The sequence below is a fragment of the Procambarus clarkii genome, chromosome 42, assembly GCF_040958095.1.
Source record: "Procambarus clarkii isolate CNS0578487 chromosome 42, FALCON_Pclarkii_2.0, whole genome shotgun sequence".
NCBI lineage: Eukaryota > Metazoa > Arthropoda > Malacostraca > Decapoda > Cambaridae > Procambarus > Procambarus clarkii.
In genome coordinates this window covers 26,290,672-26,318,068 of record NC_091191.1, presented here as the reverse complement: position 1 = coordinate 26,318,068, position 27,397 = coordinate 26,290,672, and the positions used below count along the sequence as shown (strand labels likewise).

General features: G+C 44.0%; 1 protein-coding gene across 2 annotated transcripts; it reads right to left on the bottom strand.

Annotated features, from left to right (window-relative positions):
* Positions 1 to 469: 469 nt before the first annotated feature.
* Positions 470 to 4,524, bottom strand: LOC123759296 (uncharacterized). Of its 2 annotated transcripts, none has more exons than XM_069339589.1 (4): positions 4,352 to 4,524; positions 2,834 to 3,039; positions 1,873 to 2,014; positions 470 to 1,087 (listed from the first exon to the last, which is right to left on the bottom strand). In XM_069339589.1, exons 1-4 carry the CDS (start codon positions 4,374 to 4,376, stop codon positions 735 to 737), a joined length of 726 nt encoding a protein of 241 aa, XP_069195690.1. In that variant the 5' UTR covers positions 4,377 to 4,524; the 3' UTR covers positions 470 to 734. The 2 variants fall into 2 exon arrangements, with proteins under 2 accessions (XP_069195690.1, XP_069195691.1); XM_069339590.1 differs by lacking the exon at positions 4,352 to 4,524 and adding an exon at positions 4,263 to 4,331.
* Between the last annotated feature and the right edge of the window lie 22,873 nt (positions 4,525 to 27,397).

Genomic DNA, 27,397 nt, shown 5'->3' with positions numbered 1-27,397 from the left:
GGATGCAGTATGCCAAACTGAATTCGTGCGCCCCTTGAGGGACTTGAAGTAGAGGGATAGGGATCACAGGATAAGTATGGGTTGCACAAACTACTGGTAACAGGATGAGTATGGGTTGCACAATTAATTACTACAAAGTGGTTGAGTATGGGGTGCACGTAAATGAAGACTCCCAAGAAGCAAATCAGAGATCAGCCCAAGCTTCATCTTGAAGCAAAGCTCAATGCCTTAAGCCATATTGATGCTCTGTCCACAGAGCATTCTCTCTCTCAAATCATAATATTACACTAATGGTTCCCTACACCACCCCTCAGGTGCAGCTGCAGCAGGCTTGGGTGACATGATGACTATGGGGTGCACAATAAACTAACACTCACAGAATGAGTATGGGCTGCACAATAAGCTACCTCTCACAAGATTAGTAATAAAGAAACATTAATTTTTTGGGTAGGGTGACTGAAACTCATCCTGGGGTAAAAATGTTTATTTAAATTTATTATAGTTAAATGAATTTAGTAAATTATTCCATATATTGTATTATAAGTGAATTGACACTAAACTATAAATGATACTAATAAGGTTTTAAAAATGAAAAACAGTAAAAATCCTTCATGTAAGATATGGAAGTTGAAAAGTAAATTAACTGTAAACTAAATTATAAACTGTAGACATAATATAAAGTATTATAAGTAAAATACCTATAAACTACAAAATAATAAGGTGTAAGGAACCATTTATATAGTTTGTCCTTTTTTTACCTGTTTCCTCAGGTATTTTAAAATTCCCATTCCGTTGTTACTACACTGTTTTCCTGGTGTAGTTCCCTGTGGTTCAAATTTTACTACTTGTACTTCTTGCTGTTTCTGAATGATTGCTAATGGTAGCCCTTGTTGCACCTGCGGAACTTTTTGTAAATGTTCCACCTGCGGAACTTTTTGTACTTGTTGAATTTCTTGCACCTGCGGTACTTTTTGGACTTTATGCACCTGCTGCACTTGTAGCTCGTCAGGATTTTTTTCCAAGGCATTATCGCTATCACCTTCTGATCCTAATGTAAGTTTATCTGCATCAAGCTTCCTTGTGCGTGCTGGAAAAAAAATAAAAATAAAAAATAAAAAATTTTGAAATGGAAGATCCTGTGTAACAAATTTAATCAGTTACTATGATCGAGCCGCAGAAATTTTACAGGAAAGATATGGTTGGGTTGACTGCATCTATCTGGACCTAAAAGAGGCATTCAACAGAATTCCACATAAGAGTTTGTTCTGGAAACTGGAACATATTGGAAGGGTGACAGGTAAGCTTCTAACATGGATTAAAAAATTTCAAACTGATAGAAAAATGAGGGCAGTAATCAGAGGCAATGTATTGGACTGGAGAAATGTCACGAGTGGAGTACCACAGGGTTTAGTTCTGGCATTCATGGATAAATAATAAATAAATTGTTCATGATTTTTTTAGACAAAAGCTAGAATATGCAGCAGTTGTATGGTGCCCATATCTTAAGAAGTACATGTACAAACTTGAAATGATACAAAGACGTCATGGGTGTCATAGGGGCCCCAGCACACTGGTTTGCTAAAGGGCCCTTAATGCTGTCGAGACCTTATGGGCCCTTGGACCCATTACGTTAAGACATAGTGCTGTATTGGGCCACACACTTTTTGCCATATACATCAATGACAGAGATGATTGAATTGAAATTATATATATATATATATATATATATATATATATATATATATATATATATATATATATATATATACATATGTATATATATATATATATATATACATATGTATATATATATATATATATGAGAGAAAATAATAGGTGGTGATATATTTATATATTATGTGAACTACTTACACAAAAAGAAGTTAGTGGTGAAGATCTTCTTGTCCTCTTCTTGTATTACGTTGTTTGGTAGGATACCATGTGTCACCCGTGCTGGTCCTTTCTTGTAATAGATAACGATTGATTCATACCCACAGCCACGCAGATATGTTAGCTGAAAAGCAAATAATATTTAAACAATAACACTATCTGGGAAAATGCAACAAAATAAATGTTTGAAGCATAGCTGGGCATGTGCAATAGAACCCATAATAGAATCACAATACCAGAAATAAATATCTTTGATATCCCCAGAGTCAAAGTTATTCTGTGTAAATACTCTATGCAAATAAAGGGACCTTGTCTATGGAACTCACTCGCTAACAAATTTAAAAACTGTCCAACTTCTGCCATTTTAAAAAATAAAACCAAAAAGTACCTAAATTTTTTCTTGATAGTTTCCTAACTAGTGTATTAAACTCGCACTGTATCTTATGAAATCCAATGCCAGAATATATGTGCCTAAACCATACAACTTTTCCATTGTAATCATTGCTATCACCTTATATCATGATTGTTATATTGAATGCATATCTTACTATATTATACCTTGAAATATTCCTCAAATTATGCTACAATTTATATGTTGATAACCCTCAAATTTTACTTTAATGTACATAGTAATCTTTGTGATACTTTCTTACAATGTACCAGCCAATTTTTTCCATTTAAGCTTTAAATTGCCTATTTAAAATTATCTGTTAGATTAAGGACCTGCCCAAAACACTATGTGTGCTAGTGGCTTTACAAGAATGTAAAAACATCAATGCTATGTACTCTCATAATCCCAGTGTGCTAACTTGTATATAAATAAATAAACAAATAGTATGTAAGTACTGTACAGCATTATTCATGTTGATTCTATACCTTATCAAGCAAGTTCAGCATAAGAAGAATACAAATGAATACAACAGATGTAGACAAACTTCAATACCTGATTTTCAATCCTTCGTAGAACCCGGCTTGCTGTATTTCGTTCTAAAGCCTTCTTGCCTTTAAGTAGAAAATGGGCTTCCTCTTCTTTCTTCATTAATTCTCTACTGTTTCGGAAGTCACACTGGCAGAACTTGCAAACATTGCTTCGGACATGCACACATTGTTTGCAGTTTGTGCATCTCCTCAAGAATTTTCCCTGAAGACCTGAAGGAAATAGTTTCTAATAAAATACTTATATTCAAATGACCTATGCTGCAAAAATTATAAGTTAAATTGTTGTTAAAATGTACTACAGTAATTAAATATATTATTTAAATTATGAAATAATCTACATTAACACTAGTGAGAGCAATGTTAAAAATTTTAGGACTGCATCTGGAAATAACTTTAATTTTGGATGTGATTAACCATGCTGTAACTCGTATAACAAAACTGAGAGGAGTTGAATCCAACAGCCTGATTGACCAGGCTGTTAATTTCAAGCGAATACTATATTATTGGAAGAAAAAAAAATTATATATATATATATATATATATATATATATATATATATATATATATATATATATATATATATATAAATATAATCAATATTGTAACTTTTTTTGTGTAATGACGTTTTCAAATAAAGTTAGATAAATATACACACATACCAAAAGAATAAGGGTGGTAGGAGAAGAAAATATGAAAGTGTTCAGTGAGGATCCACAAGGTCTTCTCTGAGTACTCTTTATTTTCTTCTCCGAGGCTATGGGTCCCTACACTTGCACCAGAGGTGGTACCCCTCATATTATATATATATATATATATATATATATATATATATATATATATATATATATATATATATATATATATATATATATATATGACAGTGTCAGATTCACCACCACCATCAAACACCACCAGCACCATACACCACCAGCATCATACACCAACAGCACCATACACCACCAGCATCATACACCATCAGCATCATACATCACCAGCATCATACACCATCAGCATAATACACCACCAGCACCATACACCACCAGCACCATACACCACCAGCATCATACACCACCAGCACCATACACCACCAGCATCATACACCACCAGCACCATACACCACCAGCATCATACACCATCAGCATCATACACCATCAGCATCATACACCATCAGCATCATACTCCACCAGAATCATACACCACCAGCATCATACACCACCACCACCATACACCAGCATCATACACCATCAGCATCATACACCATCAGCATCATACACCATCAGCATCATACACCATCAGCATCATACACCATCAGCATCATACACCATCAGCATCATACACCATCAGCATCATACTCCACCAGCACCATACACCACCAGCACCATACACCACCACCATGTCAAATGGACAGTGTTAACAAAATTATTCCCACATACTCCGTCACTATGTGATGGAGTACACATAGAACAGGGGACTGTAACAAATGTTCTAGCATAAAACTTTGTACAGTTTAGTAATTCCTTACCATTTGATGTATTAGGTAGATCCATGTTTGGTGAAGTTTTATAGCTGGAGCTGGAAGATCCTGTCGAGATGACTTCTTCAAAGAGAATAGCTTCAACACATTGTGTCTTGAGTCTTCCAGTACTTGGCCTACAGTTACCAGATCTGATTTACAGAAACTAGTGAACTATGGAGATAAGATTGTTAATAATATACTTTTTTTGAGATTCATATGACTTGCAGCTTAAAAACCAACCTTATTTTAAAATAGTACACTAAAGTACATAGCAAATTGCGAAATTCGTAGTTTTTTAACTACTTTAAAGCTAAATTCTCAAGCTTTGAAAATAAGCACAATTTGCTATTTTAAGCGGAATCTGGCAACTCTGATTTAGCATGTAAACATTGACTTGCATTCACAATGTAGTTATTTATTTTTCAACAATTTAAAACGAGTTATGAAAATACACACATTGGTACATTATTGCAAAGGCACTATACTATATATATATATATATATATAAATTGTTGCAAGTCGAGCAACAAATATTTTACATTGAACAACAAATGAGATTGGAAAAGCAGTATTGCCAAAATAGACCCCAGACACACCCTGTGGGTAGTAATGGACCCCCATACCGACCCTATGAGGGGTAGTGGACCCCATAATAACACTATGGGCGATAGTGGACACTATACAAACACTATGGGCGGTAGTTGACTTCATAGAGACCCTGTGGGCGGTAAGGGACCCCCTATCGACCCTGTGGGCGGCAGTGGACCCCCTATCGATCCTGTGGGCGGCAGTGGACCCCCTACCGACCCTGTGGGCGGCAGTGGACCCCTACCGAACGTGTGGGCGGCAGTGGACCCCCTACCGACCCTGTGGGCGGCAGTGGACCCCCTATCGATCCTGTGGGCGGTAGTGGACCCCCCCCATATCGACCCTGTGGGCGGCAGTGGACCCCCTATCGATCCTGTGGGCGGCAGTGGACCCCCTACCGACCCAGTGGGTGGCAGTGGACCCCCTGCCGACCCTGTGGGCGGTAGTGGACCCCTACCGACCCTGTGGACGGTAGTTGACTTCATAGCGACCCTGTGGGCGGTAGTGGACCCCATACCGACCCTGTGGGTGGCGGTGGACCCCATACCGACTCTGTGGGCGGCAGTGAACCCTATATACTAATCCTGTGGGCGATACTGTACCCTATAGTCATCCTGTGGGGGCAATGGATGCCATACATATCCAGTGGGTGTTATTGTACCCCATACTTATTCTGTGGGTGGTTGGAGCCCCATACCCATCCTGTGGGTTATAGTGGACCCCATACTCATCCTGTGGGTGGTATTGGATCCCATACCTATCCTGTGGGTGGTTGTGAACCCATACCCATCCTGTCGGTGGTAGTGGACGCAATACACATCCAGTGGATGGTATTGGATCCCATACCCTTCCTGTGGGTGGAAGTGATCCCCATACCATTCCTGTGGGTGGATGTGACCCCCATACTCATCCTGCGGGTGTTATTGGACCCCTTACCCACCTAACAGGTGGTAGTGGACCCTATACTAATCCTATAGTTTCCATTAATCCACACCATACCATCCTGTTTGCAGTAGTTTACCCTATATACATTCCAACATAACATCGTTTTCTGTTAGCGTTCCTACAAAACATTCTTTAAAGATTTCTATAGCACAAACTATGGTATATAATATTGATTGGTGAAGCACTTATTCTATGTAATAATTTATTGTGCTTATTATAATTTACTAAGAACAACTAATATTTCTCAAAACAAAACTACGAGCCTTCAATAGGATGTAGCTGATCTGTAATATTATAAGAGCATGGACAATAGTAGGTGAATTTCACAACCCATGTGGGACCTGAAAACTACAATTTTCGTTATAATTGAACCAATCACGACTATTCAGCTATCTACGTTGATGGACGAGTACTGTGAGACGTAAATTGGTACGTGAGGAAGAGTTTGAGCCTTGGTAAAAAAGTTAACTGGGAATATATCACATATGTACTAAATCACATTCCACATATTGACTTTAAGCACTAGTCATATATGTACTGTCTTGTGTGAGAACGGGTTGGTTGGAGGAGCGGTGTGGCTTGTTGTGATGACAAGTGTTGTTGTGGGAGTGCTATGAACCGCGACTGATGAGGTGGCTGTTGTGTTGTTGTTGGTGTTTGAAACTGCTGTTGTTGTTGCTGGGGTTGTACCTGTGTTTTAGCATGTAACTGTTGTTGTGGCTGTTGTTGTGGTTGTACCTGTGTTGTACCCAGTAACTGTGGCTGTTGTGGTTGTGGTGGTACCTGTGTTGTACCAAGTAACTGTGGTTGTTGTTGTGGCTGTGGTTGTACCTGTGTTGTACCAAGTAACTGTTGTGGCTGTGGTTGTGGTTGTACCTGTGTTGTACCAAGTAACTGTGGTTGTTGTCGTGATTGTGGTTGTACCTGTGTTGTACCAAGTACCTGTGGTTGTTGTTGTAGGGGTTGTTGTGATGTTGTTGGTGTCTGCAAGTGATGTTGTGTTGTTGGTGTCTGCAAGTGATGTGGTTGTTGTTGTGAAGTTGTTAGTGTTTGCAACTGATTTGGTTGTTGTTGGTAAGTTGTTAGTGTCTGCAAGTGTTGTTGTGGCAGAGAGGTGGACGAACGGCTGGGGGAAACATGGAGCGTCGCAGCCTCTCCCCCCCAGTGAATCATCGCCCCCTGCCGTGGGGTCCGACGCTTGTGTCGTAGCCTGAGTGTCTAGCACATGGATGATTTCAGGTGTCGGTGAATGGTCTGGGTCTGCCATGGCCACAGCACCCAGAAGCACTGAGAATTCGTTATCCTCGAGGTGCAAAACCGTGGTCTCCAACCGTTGAGACATAGCTCTGGTTAACATACAACTGATTGATCTGCCTACTGTAACCCAGAGACGCCTTAAGGAACTTAACTCTAAAACCCGTAAAACCGTACCCACGCAAGATAACGCGGTGAAAATCTAACACAAAAGTGTATGTAAGAAATTGATATGAACGTGTAATTCAGGGGTATCTCTCACCACTGTAAACACACTCGACACCGCGCGGAACGTCTGTGTAAAGATGCGTTGACATATGGCCCTTACCCTTCCTGAGTTGAATACAATTATGACCTCACCGCCCGAGATGAAACACGTGTTGATAGCTTAGTATAAGCGATCACGCAGATCGCCGCACGAGATACACATGTACACACATGTGCATACAAGAGGTAGTTAGGTGCACATACACAAATTCCTTATACTTATTAAAAAAATGTGTAAAATAATGAAATAAAAAGATATAATATACTTAACTACTAAGTCCCTGAGCTAATTATAAAACTACTCTCGTGATGATTAAGACTGCGATTGTACGTCGGTAATCCACGGACCCATCACTGTACAGGCGTTGCTTGTGTCACATTGTACTGAGCCGGTACGCCTTATCCGCATGCCCTAACGTGCCTGACCTTGGGCCGATGGTGCGAAACGTGCACCCTATTGGCGAGTCAAGCACACTCAGTAGGGGGGTGCCGTTGGAATGTGACCGCCTCGTTGCGCATCTTGGTGGAGTCAGTGATGTGGCATCCCCAAGGTCGAGGGGGAACTGGTAGGTGACTGCTGCTGGCATACCCGCTTGGTGACCTCGCGCCTCCACTTCCGGTGTGCCTGCACGGTGTGTCGCAGCAGGCAGGTGGGTGCCTCTGATGATGAACAGCAAGACTGGGGCCCACCATGGTACGTTGACATCTGGACAGCTGTGCTCTGCTGGCTGGGACTCTGGCTTGGACAACCTCGTGTGGTGGGAGGTGTCGGCTGGGTGAATGGTGTCATTATCACCCTCCCAAGTAACTGAGTGTTGGGGTTACCGGGAGTGTTAGGAGAGGGGTGAGGTGTAACGTAACCCCCTCTCCACTGTACCAGAGGGGTGACCCCTCTGGCCTCAATGTTGGTTCACGAGTAGCTGGTACCGGGGACAGAGCTGTGTGAACAAGCATACCTGGGAAAGACAGAATAACACTCCGACTGGCGGAAGCAAGGACTCTCCCCTAGGCTTTGGTGACAGGGTACAGCCCAAGGGTAGGTAAGGCATATTCTCTGAATACATTCCATGACAAAATTCCAAAACAATTGCCAGATTAAAAATGAATAAAAACTACTAAGGGACAAGACAGCTTACTGAAACTCTCCCTGCCTCGCCCGTGACCTCGTTAACATAGGGTGACAAGGCTGACCCTGGGTACCAATGAGAGTTGACAGAAGGTCCTCCTCGCCATCCTGGGCAAGCCCAGCTGGTTCAGTCAACTCAGAAGGGTCAGGAATCGGAATCGCTGAAGGCAATTCCAGTTCCTCCCTGGCAACGTAACACTTTAATTTGTTGACATGAATGGTTCTGTCACCCTGGTCATCAAAGATTCCCCTGATTAGGAAATTAACTGGACCAAGCTTCCTAATTACTCTATATGGTCCACGCCATCTAGGTGCTAGCTTCCTACTTTGATTGGCAGGCGCCTTTTCATTTAACCTCATAACCAATCACCAGAGAAATCTTAGCAAACAACACAGAAATCATCGATAGATACAGCGATAGCAGGCGGCTTGACATCTGCGAGGCACGACTCATCAAGAAGTCAACACCAGCAATCAACAGCCAATTAATGCACAACTATATTCTACCCACTTCAAGACTCCGCTCCAATATAGAAGCATCAAGAAATATGGGCCAATAGGCCCTCTGCAATTACTTCCATTCTTACCGTCAATACCCATTATTTCGTGTTCTGTCTTGTGTTGAAAGTTTGTTTTCACCTCATCGAAAACTGTTGTAACATATCACCTCACCCAAATGCAGGAATAAAAAATCGAAAATGTATAAGCTCCATTCAGTTACAGTTCAGTTGTGTGTGTGTAAACTAAAGTCTTTGAAAATGAAATAAGTGTTACGAAACGCGCTCAAGTGTCGCGTCAGATTAGAAATAAAAATGAATTTTGGAGAATTGATTTTTCAATTACAATCAACAGTGAAACGAAACATAAGAAAGATCGAGAAAATTCGTGTTAGAATTATTAATCTTACTTTTTCGGTCATATTTAATAATATATATATATATATATATATATATATATATATATATATATATATATATATATATATATATATATATATATATGTGTGTGTGTGTGTGTGTGTGTGTGTGTGTGTGTTTACTCACCTAGTTGTACTCACCTAGCTGTGTTTGTGGAGGTTGAGCTCTGGCTCTTTGGTCCCGCCTCTCAACCGTCAATCAACAAGTGTACAGATTCCTGAGCCTATTGGGCTCTATCATATCTACACTTGAAACTGTGTATGGATTCAGCCTCCTCCACATCACTTCCTAATGCATTCCATTTGTCAACCACTCTGACACTAAAAAAGTTCTTTCTAATATCTCTGTGGCTCATTTGGGCACTCAGTTTCCACCTGTGTCCCCTTGTGCGTGTGGCCCTTGTGTTAAATAGCCCGTCTTTATCTACCCTATCAATTCCCATGAGAATCTTGAATGTGGTGATCATGTCCCACCTAACACTTCTGTCTTCCAGCGAAGTGAGGTTTAATTCCTGTAGTCTCTCCTCGTAGCTCATACCTCTCAGCTCGGGTACTAGTCTGGTGGCAAATCTTTGAACCTTTTCCAGTTTATTCTTATCCTTGACTAGATATGGACTCCATGCTGGGGCTGCATACTCCAGGATTGGCCTGACATATGTGGTATACAAAGTTCTGAATAATTCTTTACACAAATTTCTGAATGCCGTTCGTATGTTGGCCAGCCTGGCATATGCCGCTGATGTTATCCTCTTGATATGTGCTGCAGGAGACAGGTGATATCAACTCCCAAGTCTTTTTCTTTCTCTGACTCCTGAAGAATTTCCTCTCCCAGATGATACCTTGTATTTGGCCTCCTGCTCCCTACACCTATCTTCATTATATTACATTTGGTTGGGTTATACTCTAACAACCACTTGTTCGACCATTCCTGCAGTGTGTCTAGGTCTTCTTGAAGCCTCAAACAGTCCTCTTCTGTCTTAATCCTTCTCATAATTTTGGCATCGTCCGCAAACATTGAGAGAAATGAATCGATACCCTCCGGGAGGTCATTTACATATATCAGAAACAAGATAGGACCGAGTACAGAGCCCTGTGGGACTCCACTGGTGACTTCACGCCAATCGGAGGTCTCACCCCTCACCGTAACTCTCTGCTTCTTATTGCTTAGATACTCCCTTATCCACTGGAGCACCTTACCAGCTACACCTGCCTGTCTCTCCAGCTTATGTACCAGCCTCTTATGCGGTACTGTGTCAAAGGCTTTCCGACAATCCAAGAAAATGCAGTCCGCCCAGCCCTCTCTTTCTTGCTTAATCTTTGTCACCTGATCGTAGAATTCTATCAAGCCTGTAAGGCAAGATTTACCCTCCCTGAACCCATGTTGGCGATTTGTCACGAAGTCCCTTCTCTCCAGATGTGTTACCAGGTTTTTTCTCACGATCTTCTCCATCACCTTGCATGGTATACAAGTCAAGGACACTGGCCTGTAGTTCAGTGCCTCTTGTCTGTCGCCCTTTTTGTATATTGGGACCACATTCGCCGTCTTCCATATTTCTGGTAGGTCTCCTGTCTCCAGTGACTTACTATACACTATGGAGAGTGGCAAGCAAAGTGCCTCTGCACACTCTTTCAGTACCCATGGTAAGATCCCATCTGGACCAACAGCCTTTCTAACATCCAGATCCAGCAGGTGTCTCTTGACCTCCTCTCTCGTAATTTCGAACTCTTCCAAGGCCACCTGGTTTACCTCCCTTTCTCCTAGCACAATGACCTCACCTTGTTCTATTGTGAAGACCTCCTGGAACCTCTTGTTGAGTTCCTCACACACCTCTCTGTCATTCTCTGTATACCTGTCCTCGCCTGTTCGAAGTTTCAATACCTGTTCTTTCACTGTTGTTTTCCTTCTGATGTGACTGTGGAGTAGCTTTGGTTCGGTCTTGGCTTTGTTTGCTATATCATTTTCAAAATTTTTCTCTGCTTCTCTTCTCACCCTGACGTACTCATTCCTGGTTCTCTGGTATCTCTCTCTGCTTTCTGGTGTTCTGTTATTCCGGAAGTTCCTCCACGCCTTTTTGTTCAGTTTCTTCGCTTCCATACATGCCCTATTATACCATGGATTCTTCTGTTGCTTCTCGGATTTTTCCCTTTGGGCCGGGATGAACCTGTTTTCTGCCTCCTGACACTTTTGGGTAACATAGTCCATCATACCCTGTACAGACTTGTCTCTGAGGTCTGTGTCCCAAGGTATTTCACTTAGGAAACTTCTCATCTGTTCGTAATTCCCCTTTCGGTATGCCAGCCTTTTGGTTCCTAGTTCTTTTTTGGGGAAGATAAGTCCTAGCTCTACCAGGTACTCAAAGTTCAATACACTGTGGTCACTCATTCCCAAGGGCGCTTCCATCTTAACTTCCCTTATATCCCACTCATTTAGGGTAAATATCAAATCAAGCATTGCTGGTTCATCTTCTCCTCTCATTCTTGTTGGTTCTTTGATGTGCTGGCTTAGAAAGTTTCTTGTTGCCACGTCCAGCAGCTTAGCTCTCCATGTTTCTGGTCCTCCATGCGGGTCTCTGTTCTTCCAATCTATCTTCCCATGGTTGAAGTCTCCCATAATTATTAGTCCAGATCCATTCCTGCTAGCAACAGAAGCTGCTCTTTCTATTATGTTAATGGTGGCAATGTTGTTTCTATCATATTCCTGTCTAGGTCTTCTGTCATTTGGTGGTGGATTATATATGACTACGACTATAATTTTTTTCCCTCCATTTGTTACAGTACCTGCTATGTAGTCACTGAAACCTTCACAGCCCTGAATATCCATCTCCTCAAAATCCCAGCCTTTTCTTACCAGCAGAGCTACACCACCCCCACCTCTTCCTTCCCTCTCTTTCCTCATAACATAATAGTCCTGTGGGAACACTGCATTTGTTATCGTTTTCGTGATCTTTGTTTCCGTGAGGGCAATTATGTCTGGGTTTTCCTCTAGTACCAGTTCTCCAAGCTCATTTGCTTTATTTGTAATTCCATCTATGTTAGTGTACATCGCTTTGAGGCTCACTTTCTTCTGTCCCTTCTCAAATCTTCTGTGTGTGTGTGTGTGTGTGTGTGTGTGTGTGTGTGTGTGTGTGTGTGTGTGTGTGTGTGTGTGTGTGTGTGTGTGTGTGTGTGTGTGTGTCTGTGTGTGTGTGTGTGTGTATGTGTGAAGGGAAGGTGGGGCCAAAGAGACAGATGGATATATTTTTTTTTCCTGGATGGTGTGGGAGGAAGGACAGTGACAGAGAGGGACACCAGTAAAACCTGAAAAAAATAAACACAAAATAAAACAGAAACGCAGCAACAGGGACAAAATGTGCGGGGAAGAATGGGTGTAAAAATGAAACGTGAGTAATGCTTAAACATGTTCTGAGCAAAATGTGCTTAATACACACGGAAATGATAAAGAGAGTGAGAGGGAAAGGGGGAGACAGACCGACAAAAAGGCAGACAGATAGACAGGCAGGCAGGCAGGCAGACAGACATAAAAGGTAGAGTAAGACGTATTTAAGAGTATCATATTGTACATGTACATGTGGTAAACGCTTCACGAAGCTGTCGGAATCAGGAGGAAAAAATACGAGAGCAACCGTACAGGGCCTGGGAGCAAGGTCGAGTTAGAGTCCTTGAGGGTCTCTTCTCAGCCTAGCCTCACCTGGTCCTGGTCCACGTTGATCGTTGGAATCTCCTCAATGCTTGAAACACTTTAAGGGACTCCTAGGGTCCTCATCACATTTATAGTTTAGTGAATAATAGCCAACTCGGTGTTGAAGACACCTGGAGCTGAAGGCTTGAGTAAATAGTTGGCAGTATTCAGACGTGGTTAAACGTAAATACCGCATAAAGCTTAACAGTAGTTTATTTACTAACTTAACTACTAATATAAAGAGTGCTTGATTTGCTTTAGATTTGCGTCAGAAAGACTATGGTTGCAGACGTCTGGCTAATCTATTCGGGTCCACTCGTGGAGAAACACCTAACTTAACACAGTTGACAGCCAATCATTAACACGACAACCTAACTGCCGGTGTGTAAAGGGATCACAAGAGTTCCAACCGGATACTCGGGTAATGATCATGCACAGTAAATCACAATGGCACTGTCAATGGGACAGGCAATAACATGCACAATAATGATGTCACATAATGCTAAATGTGTGGTGTATGTGAAGCTCACATTCACAGGTGAGTGTAATGTCGTGATACCACACAGATTAACACGCATACACCGTCGGGTGTCTAGGTCTCCACCTATACCTGTGTCAGGTATGAAATGTGAGAACTGTGGTTGATCCTTCAGATCAAAATAGACAGACACAATAATGCAATAACAAGATCTTGTACTTACAGGTAGGCTACCTCTCTTTTTAACTCACTCACTCAGGCACATTTATGCAAGAACTCGTAGGTGGGGTGACAGCTGGTTTCGCTCGTTATGACGTGAGACCATTGACGACAGGCTTTCCCAACAAACCGTACTTGACACGGAGGGTACTCGCAGGAGGGCGCGCTGTATGTCTAACAGACAGACACACACACTTGATGGCACTAGTGGTGAGTAAGGGTGGTGAAGTCAAGTAGTACAGTGAGGTAGGGCGGCTGGCGGCTCGAGGCTAGCTACACGCTCTGAACAGTGGCGGCTGGCGGCTGTAGGTTATATGGTACCATGCGGTACACTGTGGTAAAGTCACACACAGGTTACTTAGGCAGCGGCACTGCTTTGTTCACTCCAGGTCACTCACAACGATCTCAATTTGTCACCAGGGGTTACCTGATACCAGTCTGTTTTGCTCTGGTTATTTGTCACTAGGCTTCTGAACAAAATAGTCACGATCGCGATTCCTGGCGAGCGTTGGTATATCGGAAAGACGCTGAGTTTAACTTGACGGTGAGGAATGGACGGTGTTCAGTCTATTGGCCGATCGACAGAACAAGACACGTCCACTAGCTATGAACTTCCTCACATGAATACCCTTGCCAGCGGCTGCAGGGCATCTCGTGGGACACAACACAAGGGATTACAATTTGACCAATGGCATTGCAGCAAAAGAGCGGGAACCAATCATATTGATCGTTTCATGATCAGTAGCAGAGGTGACGTCATGAACACGTCACGACAATGTCACAGTTGTTATTCTCCATCGCGCCAGTTGAGGCTGACCTCAGGGGTCAGATCTGTCGCTTCGCTGGCATCCCCTCTCTCTCACGCTTCACACCAGCCATACTCTTTGACCCTATGGCATGGATGCTTAACTTCCCTGTATCTACTTCCTGCCTGGACATACGGCGGCCTCCGTATCATAAACGTATTCCTGGTTAAGTGGGCATCCTGGGGATACCCAACATGACAGTTTACTATCCAGGGTTAACAGAGATAGGGCTTGTGCACGAGATTGGTGCACTGTGCACTGCAATGAGCCATTCAAGTCAGCTGTGGGATAATCTTGAGAGACATCCTCTCACAAAGATATAGTTTGATATATGCGTATGGAATCGCGTTTCAGCCTTTCTCTCTCAGTTATTCCACGTTAGGGCAATCCTCACTGCTGGAGGCCGTTCCAACGACAGCTCTTGTGCCCATTTGGGGGATTACGGTTCCTGGTATGTTCAATCTGGTGTTGTTAAACCTGGTGTTGTTCCTCCTGGTGTGTCCCACTGGTGTTCAACCTGGTCTGTCCACGTGGTGTTGTTTAACCTGGTGTTGTTCCCCTGGTGTGTTCACCTGGTGTTGTTACCCCTGGCGTTGTTACCTTGGTGTTGTTACCCCGGTGTTGATACCTTAGTGTTGTTACCTTGGTGTTGTTACCCTGGTGTTGTTACCCTGCTGTTGTTACCCTGGTGTTGTTACCTTGGTGTTGTTACCCTGGTGTTGTTACCCTGGTGTTGTTACCCTGGTGTTCTTTGCATGGTGTTGTTACCCTGGTGTTGTTACCCTGGTGTTGTTACCTTGGTGTTGTTACCCTCGAGTTGTTACCCTGGTGTTCTTTGCATGGTGTTGTTACCCTGGTGTTGTTACCCTGGTGTTGTTACCCTGGTGTTGTTACCTTGGTGTTGTTACCCTGGTGTTGTTACCCTGGTGTTGTTACCCTGGTGTTGTTACCTTGGTGTTGTTACCCTGGTGTTCTTTGCATGGTGTTGTTCCCCTGGTGTTGCTACCCTGGTGTTGTTACCCTGGTGTTGTTACCCTGGTGTTGTTACCTTGGTGTTGTTACCCTGGTGTTCTTTGCATGGTGTTGTTCCCCTGGTGTTGCTACCCTGGTGTTGTTACCCTGGTGGTTGTTGGAAATTTCCAACAGTTATTCTCATCCCTAATACAACAGGATGTATTTCCTGTAATAGGCTTAATACACATCTAATAATCCTTAATACAACAGGATGTATTTCCTGTAATAGGCTTCATACACATCTAATACTCATTTAATAATCCTTAATACAACAGGATGTATTTCCTGTATTAAGCGTAATAATTAACTAACACTACTAATGCGTAGTTTAGTATTGTAGAATTTACTGTATTAGGTTGTGGAACATCATGTAATATCTCCTAGAATTGTGTAGTGTTGCGTCAGACACTCACGGGGGATAAAATTTCCACATACCTGTAGATCTAACACCAATGTAACCATTTACTTTCCTTTATTAGGAATAATAATTTAGTAATAGGTTTACTTTTAGTATACAATAGTTTACTGGAATTTGCTTATCCACCTTAATCGCTGTTCCAGTAAATCATATCATAATCTAACATCATTTCCACCACCAAGCAAGTATTGTTTTATTTGTGCCGTCTATATTAACTGACGTGCACTGTGAGAATTAAACATCACCGCATAAAGAATTTATCTAAACCATCAAGAGTGTTCATACACGCCCCCTTTCCTATTTAGCGTTAATAAATAAATATGAATTATGCTAGAATCCTCACGGCGAGCTATTGCGCATGCGCGACTTTGGGGAGGTAGGAGAGAGGACTCTCGCCATATTCATATTCGCGATCAACAAGTGGTGCTCCGAAGCGGTCCAACAAATCTTACCATCCTGAAGACATCTTCACATCCTTAGATGTTAGATTGAGGACGCAACTTACCAGAATCATGGACACCAGTACGGCAGGCATTTTTACCTCATTTGTTCTATTTAACGAGTTCTTAAATAAGATCATGTAGGTGCCATGTTGTTATGATGCGGGCGTAAAAAATAATCCCATGTAAGTGCAGCTCTTTCCCCTCCAAATATTTAGTTAATACCTTATATGTGTGTGAATACTAGTTTGGAGGTGGAAATTACGGAATTATCATTATTGCATCATGGTGCAACACCCCTGAGGAAGCGTGTGACCGCCATACCCTCACGTGTGCCAAGTAACACTATCTCAAACTGTTTTCAGCCTGGCGTACAGTGGTCTGCATCTACGTTCCCTGTCACACCTGAGATATAATCAGTTTTCATTGTAGATAGTATCTTATTATTCAGAGTCCATATACATATGTATATATATCTGATACTGCCATTTATGCATTATTAATTTACACATTGCAGTAGTATTTCTTGCATTACATATTTTACTCTTTTTCTATATGTGTGCATATTAAACTTATTATTATTATTGCATAATATATGTTACACATAGATTAATCTTATAGAATACCCCCCAAAATGTGTCATGGAAAGGCTAGCTCAAGAATTATATAATTTACAGTCATTGCTTAATATAATTTTTTCATATAATCAAAGATCTATAAGCCACTGATTTTCTCATTTAATTACTCATTCTGGTCCTTCGAGCTATCTTAGAATTTATAATTATTTTACATTCATATAATTATACATTTTTTTAGTATTATAATGGAGCCAGATTTCCCCACAGGTGTTGTTACCCTGGTGTTTTTACCTTGGTGTTGTTACCTTGGTGTTGATACCTTGGTGTTGTTACCTTGGTGTTGTTACCCTGGTGTTGTTACCTTGGTGTTGTTGCCCTGGTGTTGTTAACTTGGAGTTGTTACCCTGGTGTTGTTAACTTGGAGTTGTTGCCCTGGTGTTGTTAACTTGGAGTTGTTGCCCTGGTGTTGTTCCCCTGGTGTTGTTACTCAGGTATTGTTCCCTTGGTGTTGTTCCCCTGGTGTTGTTACCCTGGTGTTGTTACCCTTGCGTTGTTACCCTGGTGTTGTTACCCTGGTGTTGTTACCCTGGTGTTTTTCCCCTGGTGTTGTTACCCTGGTGTTGCTACCATGGTGTTGTTACCCTGGTGTTGTTACCCTTGCGTTGTTACCCTGGTGTTGTTCCCCTGGTGTTGTTACCCTGGTGTTGTTACCCTTGCGTTGTTACCCTGGTGTTGTTACCCTGGTGTTTTTCCCCTGGTGTTGTTACCCTTGCGTTGTTACCCTGGTGTTGTTACCCTGGTGTTGTTACCTTGGTGTTGTTACCCTGGTGTTGTTACCCTTGCGTTGTTACCCTGGTGTTGTTACCCTTGCGTTGTTACCCTGGTGTTGTTACCCTGGTGTTGTTACCCTGGTGTTTTTCCCCTGGTGTTGTTACCCTTGCGTTGTTACCCTGGTGTTGCTACCATGGTGTTGTTACCTTGGTGTTGTTACCCTGGTGTTGTTACCTTGGTATTGTTACCCTGGTGTGGTTACCTTGGTGTTGTTACACTGGTGTTGTTACCCTGCAGTTGTTACCCTGGTGTTGTTAAACTGGTGTTGTTACCCTGGTGTGGTTACCTTGGTTTTTTTACTCTGGTGTTGTTACCTTGGAGTTGTTACCCTGGTGTTGTTCCCCTGGTGTTGTTACCGTGGTGTTGTTACCCTGGTGTTGTTACCCTGGTGTTGTTTGCATGATGTTGTTGCCCTGGTGTTGCTACCCTGGTGTTGTTACCCTGGTGTTGTTACCTTGGTGTTGTTACCTTGGTGTTGTTACCTGGTGTTGTTAAACTGGTGTTGTTAAACTGGTGTTGTTACCTTGGTGTTGTTACACTGGTGTTCTTTGCATGATGTTGTTGCCCACGTGTTGTTACCTTGGTGATGTTACCTTGGTGTTGTTACCCTGGTGTTGTTACCTTGGAGTTGTTACCCTGGTGTTGTTTGCATGGTGTTGTTCCCCTGGTGTTGCTACCCTGGTGTTGTTACCCAGGTGTTATTACCCTGGAGTTGTTACCGTGGTGTTGTTACCCTGGTTTTGTTCCCCTGGTGTTGTTACCGTGGTGTTGTTACCTTGGTGTTGTTACCCTGGTGTTTTTCCCCAGGTGTTGTTAACCTGGTGTTGTTATCCTCGTGTTGCTACCCTGGTGTTGTTACCCTGGTGTTGCTACCCTGGTGTTGTTACCTTGGTGTTGTTACCCTGGTGTTGTTAAACTGGTGTTGTTACCCCTGGTGTTGTTACTCTGGTGTTGTTACCCTGGTGTTGTTCCCCTGGTGTTGTTACCGTGGTGTTGTTCCCCAGGTGTTGTTACCCAGGTGTTGTTACCCTGGTGTTGTTACCGTGGTGTTGTTCCCCAGGTGTTGTTACCCTGGTGTTGTTACCCTGGTGTTGTTTGCATGATGTTGTTGCCCTTTTGTTGTTACCTTGGTGTTGCTACCTTGGTGTTTTTACCCTGGTGTTGTTACCCTGGTGTTGTTACCTTGGTGTTGTTTGCATGGTGTTGTTCCCCCTGGTGTTGTTACCCTGGTGTTGTTCCCCAGGTGTTGTTTGCATGATGTTGCCACGGTGTTGTTACCTTGGTGTTGTTACCCTGGTGTTGTTTGCATGATGTTGTTGCCCTGGTGTTGTTACCTTGGTGTTGCTACCTTGGTGTTTTTACCCTGGTGTTGTTACCCTGGTGTTGTTACCTTGGTGTTGTTTGCATGGTGTTGTTACCCTGGTGTTGTTACCCTGGTGTTGTTACCCTGGTAATGTTACCTTGGTGTTGTTACCCTGGTGTTGTTAAACTGGTGTTGTTACCCCTGGTGTTGTTACCTTGGTGTTGTTACCCTGGTGTTGTTCCCCTGGTGTTGCTACCGTAGTGTTGTTACCCTGGTGTTGTTACCCTTGTGTTGTTACCCTGGTGTTGTTTCCCTGGTGTTGTTACCCTGGTGTTGTTACCCGGGTGTTGTTTGCATGATGTTGTTGCCACGGTGTTGTTACGTTGGTGTTGTTACCCTGGTGTTGTTCAACTCGTGTTGTTACCCTGATGTTGTTACCTTGGTGTTGTTACCCTGGTGTGGTTCCCCTGGTGTTGTTACAGTGGTGTTGTTACCCTGGTGTTGTTACCCTGGTGTTGTTCCTCAGGTGTTGTTACCCTGGTGTTGTTACCCTGGTGTTGTTTGCATGATGTTGTTACCTTGGTGTTGTTTCGCTGGTGTTGTTACCCTGGTGTTTTTACCCTGGTGTTTTACCCTGGTGTTGTTACCTTGGTGTTGTTTGCATGGTGCTATTCCCCTGGTGTTGCTACCCGGGTGTTGTTACCCTGGTGTTGTTACCCTGGTGTTGTTACCCTGGTGTTGTTACCCTGATGTTGTTACCTTGGTGTTGTTACCTTGGTGTTGTTACCCAGGTGTTGTTACCCTGGTTGTGTTACCATGGTGTTGTTACCCTGAAGTTGTTTGCATAGTGTTGTGCCCCTGATGTTGTTACCCTGGTGTTTTTACACTGGTGTTGTTATCTTGTTGTTGTTACCTTAGTGTTGTTACCCTGGTGTTGTTACCCTGGTGTTGTTACCTTGGTGTTGTTTTCCTGGTGTTGTTTCCCTGGTGTTGTTACCTTAGTGTTGTTATCCCTGGTGTTGTTACCTTGGTGTTGTTGCCCTGGTGTTTTTACCTTGGTGTTGTTACCGTATTATTGTTCCACTGGTGTTGTTACCCTGGTATTGTTCCCTTGGTGTTGTTCCCCCTGGTGTTGTTACCCTGGTGTTGTTCCCTTCGAGTTGTTCCCCTGGTGTTGTTACCCTGGTGTTTTTCCCCCTGGTGATTTTACCCTTGTGTTGTTACCCTGGTGTTGCTACCATGGGGCTGTTACCTTGGTGTTGTTACCCTGGTGTGGTTACCTTGGTGTTGTTACACTGGTGTTGTTACCCTGGAGTTCTTACCTTTGTATTGTTAAACTGGTGTTGTTGCCATGGTGTTCTTACCTTTGTGTTGTTACCCTGGTGTTGTTCCCCTGGTGTTGTTACCGTGGTGTTGTTACCCTGATGTTGCTACCCTGGTGTTGTTCCCCAGGTGTTGTTACCCTGGTGTTGTTTGCATGATATTGTTGCGCTGGTGTTGTTACCTTGGTGTTGTTACCCTGGTGTTGTTACCCTGGTGTTGTTACCCTGGTGTTGTTACCTTGGTGTTGTTACCCAGGTGTTGTTACCCTGCTGTTGTTACCTTCGTGTTGTTACCCTGGTGTTGTTACCCTGGTGTTGTTTGCATGGTGATGTTCCCCTGGTTTTGCTACCCTGGTGTTGTTACCCGGGTGTTGTTACCCAGGTGTTGTTACCCAAGAGTTGTTACTCTGGTGTTCTTACCCTAGTGTTGTTACCTTGGAGTTGTTACCCTGGTGTTGTTTGCATGGTGTTGTTCCCCTGGTGTTGCTACCCTGGTGTTGTTACCCTGGAGTTGTTACCTTGGTGTTGTTACCCTGGTGTTGTTCCCCTGGTGTTGTTACCGTGGTGTTGTTACCTTGGTGTTGTTACCCTGGTGTTGTTCCCCTGGTGTTGTTTGCATGATGTTGTTGCCCTGGTGTTGTTACCCTGGTGTTGTTCCCCTGGTGTTGTTACCGTGGTGTTGTTACCCTGGTGTTGTTACCCTGGTGTTGTTCCCCAGGTGTTGTTACCCTGGTGTTGTTACCCTGGTGTTGTTACCCTGGTGTTGTTACCCTGGTAATGTTACCTTGGTGTTGTTACCCTGGTGTTGTTAAACTGGTGTTGTTATCCCTGGTGTTGTTACCTTGGTGTTGTTACCCTGGTGTTGTTCCCCTGGTGTTGCTACCGTAGTGTTGTTACCCTGGTGTTGTTACCCTTGTGTTGTTACCCTGGTGTTGTTCCCCTGGTGTTGTTACCCTGGTGTTGTTACCCGGGTGTTGTTTGCATGATGTTGTTGCCACGGTGTTGTTACGTTGGTGTTGTTACCCTGGTGTTGTTCAACTCGTGTTGTTACCCTGATGTTGTTACCTTGGTGTTGTTACCCTGGTGTGGTTCCCCTGGTGTTGTTACAGTGGTGTTGTTACCCTGGTGTTGTTACCCTGGTGTTGTTCCCCAGGTGTTGTTACCCTGGTGTTGTTACCCTGGTGTTGTTTGCATGATGTTGTTACCTTGGTGTTGTTTCGCTGGTGTTGTTACCCTGGTGTTTTTACCCTGGTGTTTTACCCTGGTGTTGTTACCTTGGTGTTGTTTGCATGGTGCTATTCCCCTGGTGTTGCTACCCGGGTGTTGTTACCCTGGTGTTGTTACCCTGGTGTTGTTACCATGGTGATGTTACCCTGGTGTTGTTACCCTGATGTTGTTACCTTGGTGTTGTTACCTTGGTGTTGTTACCCAGGTGTTGTTACCCTGGTTGTGTTACCATGGTGTTGTTACCCTGAAGTTGTTTGCATAGTGTTGTGCCCCTGATGTTGTTACCCTGGTGTTTTTACACTGGTGTTGTTATCTTGTTGTTGTTACCTTAGTGTTGTTACCCTGGTGTTGTTACCCTGGTGTTGTTACCTTGGTGTTGTTTTCCTGGTGTTGTTTCCCTGGTGTTGTTACCTTAGTGTTGTTATCCCTGGTGTTGTTACCTTGGTGTTGTTGCCCTGGTGTTTTTACCTTGGTGTTGTTACCGTATTATTGTTCCACTGGTGTTGTTACCCTGGTATTGTTCCCTTGGTGTTGTTCCCCCTGGTGTTGTTACCCTGGTGTTGTTCCCTTCGAGTTGTTCCCCTGGTGTTGTTACCCTGGTGTTTTTCCCCCCTGGTGATTTTACCCTTGTGTTGTTACCCTGGTGTTGCTACCATGGGGCTGTTACCTTGGTGTTGTTACCCTGGTGTGGTTACCTTGGTGTTGTTACACTGGTGTTGTTACCCTGGAGTTCTTACCTTTGTATTGTTAAACTGGTGTTGTTGCCATGGTGTTCTTACCTTTGTGTTGTTACCCTGGTGTTGTTCCCCTGGTGTTGTTACCGTGGTGTTGTTACCCTGATGTTGCTACCCTGGTGTTGTTCCCCAGGTGTTGTTACCCTGGTGTTGTTTGCATGATATTGTTGCGCTGGTGTTGTTACCTTGGTGTTGTTACCCAGGTGTTGTTACCCTGGTGTTGTTACCCTGGTGTTGTTACCCTGGTGTTGTTACCTTGGTGTTGTTACCCAGGTGTTGTTACCCTGCTGTTGTTACCTTCGTGTTGTTACCCTGGTGTTGTTACCCAGGTGTTGTTTGCATGGTGATGTTCCCCTGGTTTTGCTACCCTGGTGTTGTTACCCGGGTGTTGTTACCCTGGTGTTGTTTGCATGATATTGTTGCGCTGGTGTTGTTACCTTGGTGTTGTTACCCAGGTGTTGTTACCCTGGTGTTGTTACCCTGGTGTTGTTACCCTGGTGTTGTTACCTTGGTGTTGTTACCCAGGTGTTGTTACCCTGCTGTTGTTACCTTCGTGTTGTTACCCTGGTGTTGTTACCCTGGTGTTGTTTGCATGGTGATGTTCCCCTGGTTTTGCTACCCTGGTGTTGTTACCCGGGTGTTGTTACCCAGGTGTTGTTACCCAAGAGTTGTTACTCTGGTGTTCTTACCCTAGTGTTGTTACCTTGGAGTTGTTACCCTGGTGTTGTTTGCATGGTGTTGTTCCCCTGGTGTTGCTACCCTGGTGTTGTTACCCTGGAGTTGTTACCTTGGTGTTGTTACCCTGGAGTTGTTCCCCTGGTGTTGTTACCGTGGTGTTGTTACCTTGGTGTTGTTACCCTGGTGTTGTTCCCCTGGTGTTGTTTGCATGATGTTGTTGCCCTGGTGTTGTTACCCTGGTGTTGTTACCCTGGTGTTGTTCCCCTGGTGTTGTTACCGTGGTGTTGTTACCCTGGTGTTGTTACCCTGGTGTTGTTCCCCAGGTGTTGTTACCCTGGTGTTGTTACCCTGGTGTTGTTTCCATAATGTTGTTGCCATGGTGTTGTTACCTTGGTATTGTTACCTTGGTGTTTTTACCCTGGTGTTGTTACCCTGGTTTTGTTACCTTGGTGTTGTTTGCATGGTGTTATTCCCCTGGTGTTGCTACCCTGGTGTTGTTACCCTGGTGTTGTTACCCTGGTGTTGTTACCCTGGTGTTGTTACCCTGGTGTTCTTTGCATGGTGTTGTTACCCTGGTATTCTTTGCATGGTGTTGTTCCCCTGGTGTTGCTACCCTGGTGTTGTAACCCTGGTGTTGTTACCCTGGTGTAGTTTCCTTGGTGTTGTTACCCTGGTGTTGTTACCCTGGTGTTGTTACCCTGGTGTTGTTACCCTAGTGTTGTTACCCTGATGTTGTTACCTTGGTGTTGTTACCTTGGTGTTGTTACCCAGGTGTTGTTACCCTGGTTGTGTTTCCATGGTGTTGTTACCCTAGTGTTGTTACCCTGAAGTTGTTTGCATGGTGTTGTGCCGCTGATGAATTTACCCCTGGTGTTGTTACACTGGTGTTGTTATCCTGGTGTTGTTACCTTAGTGTTGTTACCCTGATGTTACCCTGGTGTTGTTACCTTTGTGTTGTTTTCCTGGTGTTGTTACCCTGGTGTTGTTACCTTGGTGTTGTTACTGCTGGTGTTGTTACCTTGGTGTTGTTGCCCTGGTGTTGTTACCTTGGTGTTGTTACCCTATTTTATTTCCCCTGGTGTTGTTACCCTCGTATTGTTCCCTTGGTGTTGTTCCCCTGGTGTTGTTACCCTGTTGTTTTTCTCCTGGTGTTGTTACCCTGGTGTTGTTACCCTGGTGTTGTTACCCTGGTGTTGTTACCCTGGTATTGTTCCCTTGGTGTTGTTCCCTTGGAGTTGTTCCCCTGATGTTGTTACCCTGGTGTTTTCCCCCCCGGTGTTGTTACCCTTGTTGTTACCCTGGTGTTGTTACCCTTGTTGTTACCCTGGTGTTGCTACCATGGTGTTGTTACCTTGGTGTTGTTACCCTGGGGTTGTTACCTTGGTGTTGTTACACTGGTGTTGTTACCCTGGAGTTGTTACCCTGCTATTGTTAAACTGGTGTTGTTACCTTGGTGTTGTTACCTTGGTGTTGTTCCCTTGGTGTTGTTCCCCAGGTGTTGTTACCGTGGTGTTGTTACCCTGGTGTTGTTACCCTGGTGTTGTTCCCCAGGTGTTGTTACCCTGGTGTTGTTACCCTGGTGTTGTTGGCATGATGTTGTTGCCCTGGTGCTGTTACCTTGGTGTTGGTACCCAGGTGTTGTTACCCTGGTATTGTTTGCATGGTGATGTTCCCCTGGTTTTGCTACCCTGGTGTTGTTACCCTGGTGTTGTTACCTTGGTGTTGTTACCCTGGTGTTGTTACTCTGGTGTTGCTACCGTGGTGTGGTTACGGTGGTGTTGTTACCTTGGTGTTGTTACCCTGGTGTTGTTACCCTGGTGTTGTTACCCTGGTGTTGTTCCCCAGGTGTTGTTACCCTGGTGTTGTTACCCTGGTGTTGTTACCCTGGTGTTGCTACCGTGGTGTTGTTACGGTGGTGTTGTTACCTTGGTGTTGTTACCCTGGTGTTGTTACCCTGGTGTTGTTACCCTGGTGTTGTTCCCTAGGTGTTGTTACCCTGGTGTTGCTACAATGGTGTTGTTACCTTGGTGTTGTTACCCTGGGGATGTTACCTTGGTGTTGTTACCCCTGGTGTGGTTACCTTGGTGTTGTTACACTGGTGTTGTTACCCTGGAGTTGTTACCCTGCTATTGTTAAACTGGTGTTGTTACCTTGGTGTTGCTACCATGGGGCTGTTACCTTGGTGTTGTTACCCTGGTGTGGTTACCTTGGTGTTGTTACACTGGTGTTGTTACCCTGGAGTTCTTACCTTTGTATTGTTAAACTGGTGTTGTTACCATGGTGTTCTTACCTTTGTGTTGTTACCCTGGTGTTGTTCCCCTGGTGTTGTTACCGTGGTGTTGTTACCCTGATGTTGCTACCCTGGTGTTGTTCCCCAGGTGTTGTTACTCTGGTGTTGTTTGCATGATATTGTTGCCCTGGTGTTGTTACCTTGGTGTTGTTACCCAGGTGTTGTTACCCTGGTGATGTTCCCCTGGTTTTGCTACCCTGGTGTTGTTAACCGGGTGTTGTTACCCAGGTGTTGTTACCCAAGAGTTGTTACCCTGGTGTTCTCACCCTAGTGTTGTTACCTTGGAGTTGTTACCCTGGTGTTGTTTGCATGGTGTTGTTCCCCTGGTGTTGCTACCCTGGTGTTGTTACCCTGGAGTTGTTACCTTGGTGTTGTTACCCTGGTTTTGTTCCCCTGGTGTTGTTACCGTGGTGTTGTTACCTTGGTGTTGTTACCCTGGTGTTGTTCCCCTGGTGTTGTTTGCATGATGTTGTTGCCCTGGTGTTGTTACCCTGGTGTTGTTACCCTGGTGTTGTTACCATGGTGTTGTTACCCTGGTGTTGTTAAATTGGTGTTGTTACCCTGGTGTTTTTACCTTGGTGTTGTTACCCTGGTGTTGTTCCCCTGGTGTTGTTACCGTGGTGTTGTTACCCTGGTGTTGTTACCCTGGTGTTGTTCCCCAGGTGTTGTTACCCTGGTGTTGTTTCCATAATGTTGTTGCCATGGTGTTGTTACCTTGGTATTGTTACCTTGGTGTTTTTACCCTGGTGTTGTTACCCTGGTTTTGTTACCTTGGTGTTGTTTGCATGGTGTTATTCCCCTGGTATTGCTACCCTGGTGTTGTTACCCTGGTGTTGTTACCCTGGTGTTGTTACCCTGGTGTTGTTACCCTGGTGTTGTTACCTTGGTGTTGTTACCCTGGTGTTGTTACCCTGGTGTTCTTTGCATGGTGTTGTTACCCTGGTGTTCTTTGCATGGTGTTGTTCCCCTGGTGTTGCTACCCTGGTGTTGTTACCCTGGTGTTGTTACCCTGGTGTTGTTTCCTTGGTGTTGTTACCCTGGTGTTGTTACCCTGGTGTTGTTACCCTGGTGTTGTTACCCTAGTGTTGTTACCCTGATGTTGTTACCTTGGTGTTGTTACCTTGGTGTTGTTACCCAGGTATTGTTACCCTGGTTGTGTTTCCATGGTGTTGTTACCCTAGTGTTGTTACCCTGAAGTTGTTTGCATGGTGTTGTGCCGCTGATGAATTTACCCCTGGTATTGTTACACTGGTGTTGTTATCCTGGTGTTGTTACCTTAGTGTTGTTACCCTGATGTTGTTACCCTGGTGTTGTTACCTTTGTGTTGTTTTCCTGGTGTTGTTACCCTGGTGTTGCTACATTGGTGTTGTTACTGCTGGTGTTGTTACCTTGGTGTTGTTGCCCTGGTGTTGTTACCTTGGTGTTGTTACCCTATTATTGTTCCCCTGGTGTTGTTACCCTGGTATTGTTCCCTTGGTGTTGTTCCCCTGGTGTTGTTACCCTGTTGTTTTTCTCCTGGTGTTGTTACCCTGGTGTTGTTACCCTGGTGTTGTTACCCTGGTGTTGTTACCCTGGTGTTGTTACCCTGGTATTGTTCCCTTGGTGTTGTTCCCTTGGAGTTGTTCCCCTGATGTTGTTACCCTGGTATTTTTCCCCCGGTGTTGTTACCCTTGTTGTTACCCTGGTGTTGTTACCCTTGTTGTTACCCTGGTGTTGCTACCATGGTGTTGTTACCTTGGCGTTGTTACCCTGGGGTTGTTTCCTTGGTGTTGTTACCCAAGTGTGGTTTCCTTGGTGTTGTTACACTGGTGTTGTTACCCTGGAGTTGTTACCCTGCTATTGTTAAACTGGTGTTGTTACCTTGGTGTTGTTACCTTGGTGTTGTTCCCTTGGTGTTGTTCCCCAGGTGTTGTTACCGTGGTGTTGCTACCCTGGTGTT

Bases quoted from the DNA above. Each gene is read 5' to 3' on its own strand.
- LOC123759296 (XM_069339589.1), bottom strand. From the start codon at position 4,376: ATGGATCTACCTAATACATCAAATG. The intron at 3,040-4,351 runs GTAAGGAATTAC...TATTTCCTTCAG, and splicing joins TCTACCTAATACATCAAATG to GTCTTCAGGGAAAATTCTTG. The intron at 2,015-2,833 runs GTATTGAAGTTT...TTTGCTTTTCAG, and splicing joins TACGAAGGATTGAAAATCAG to CTAACATATCTGCGTGGCTG.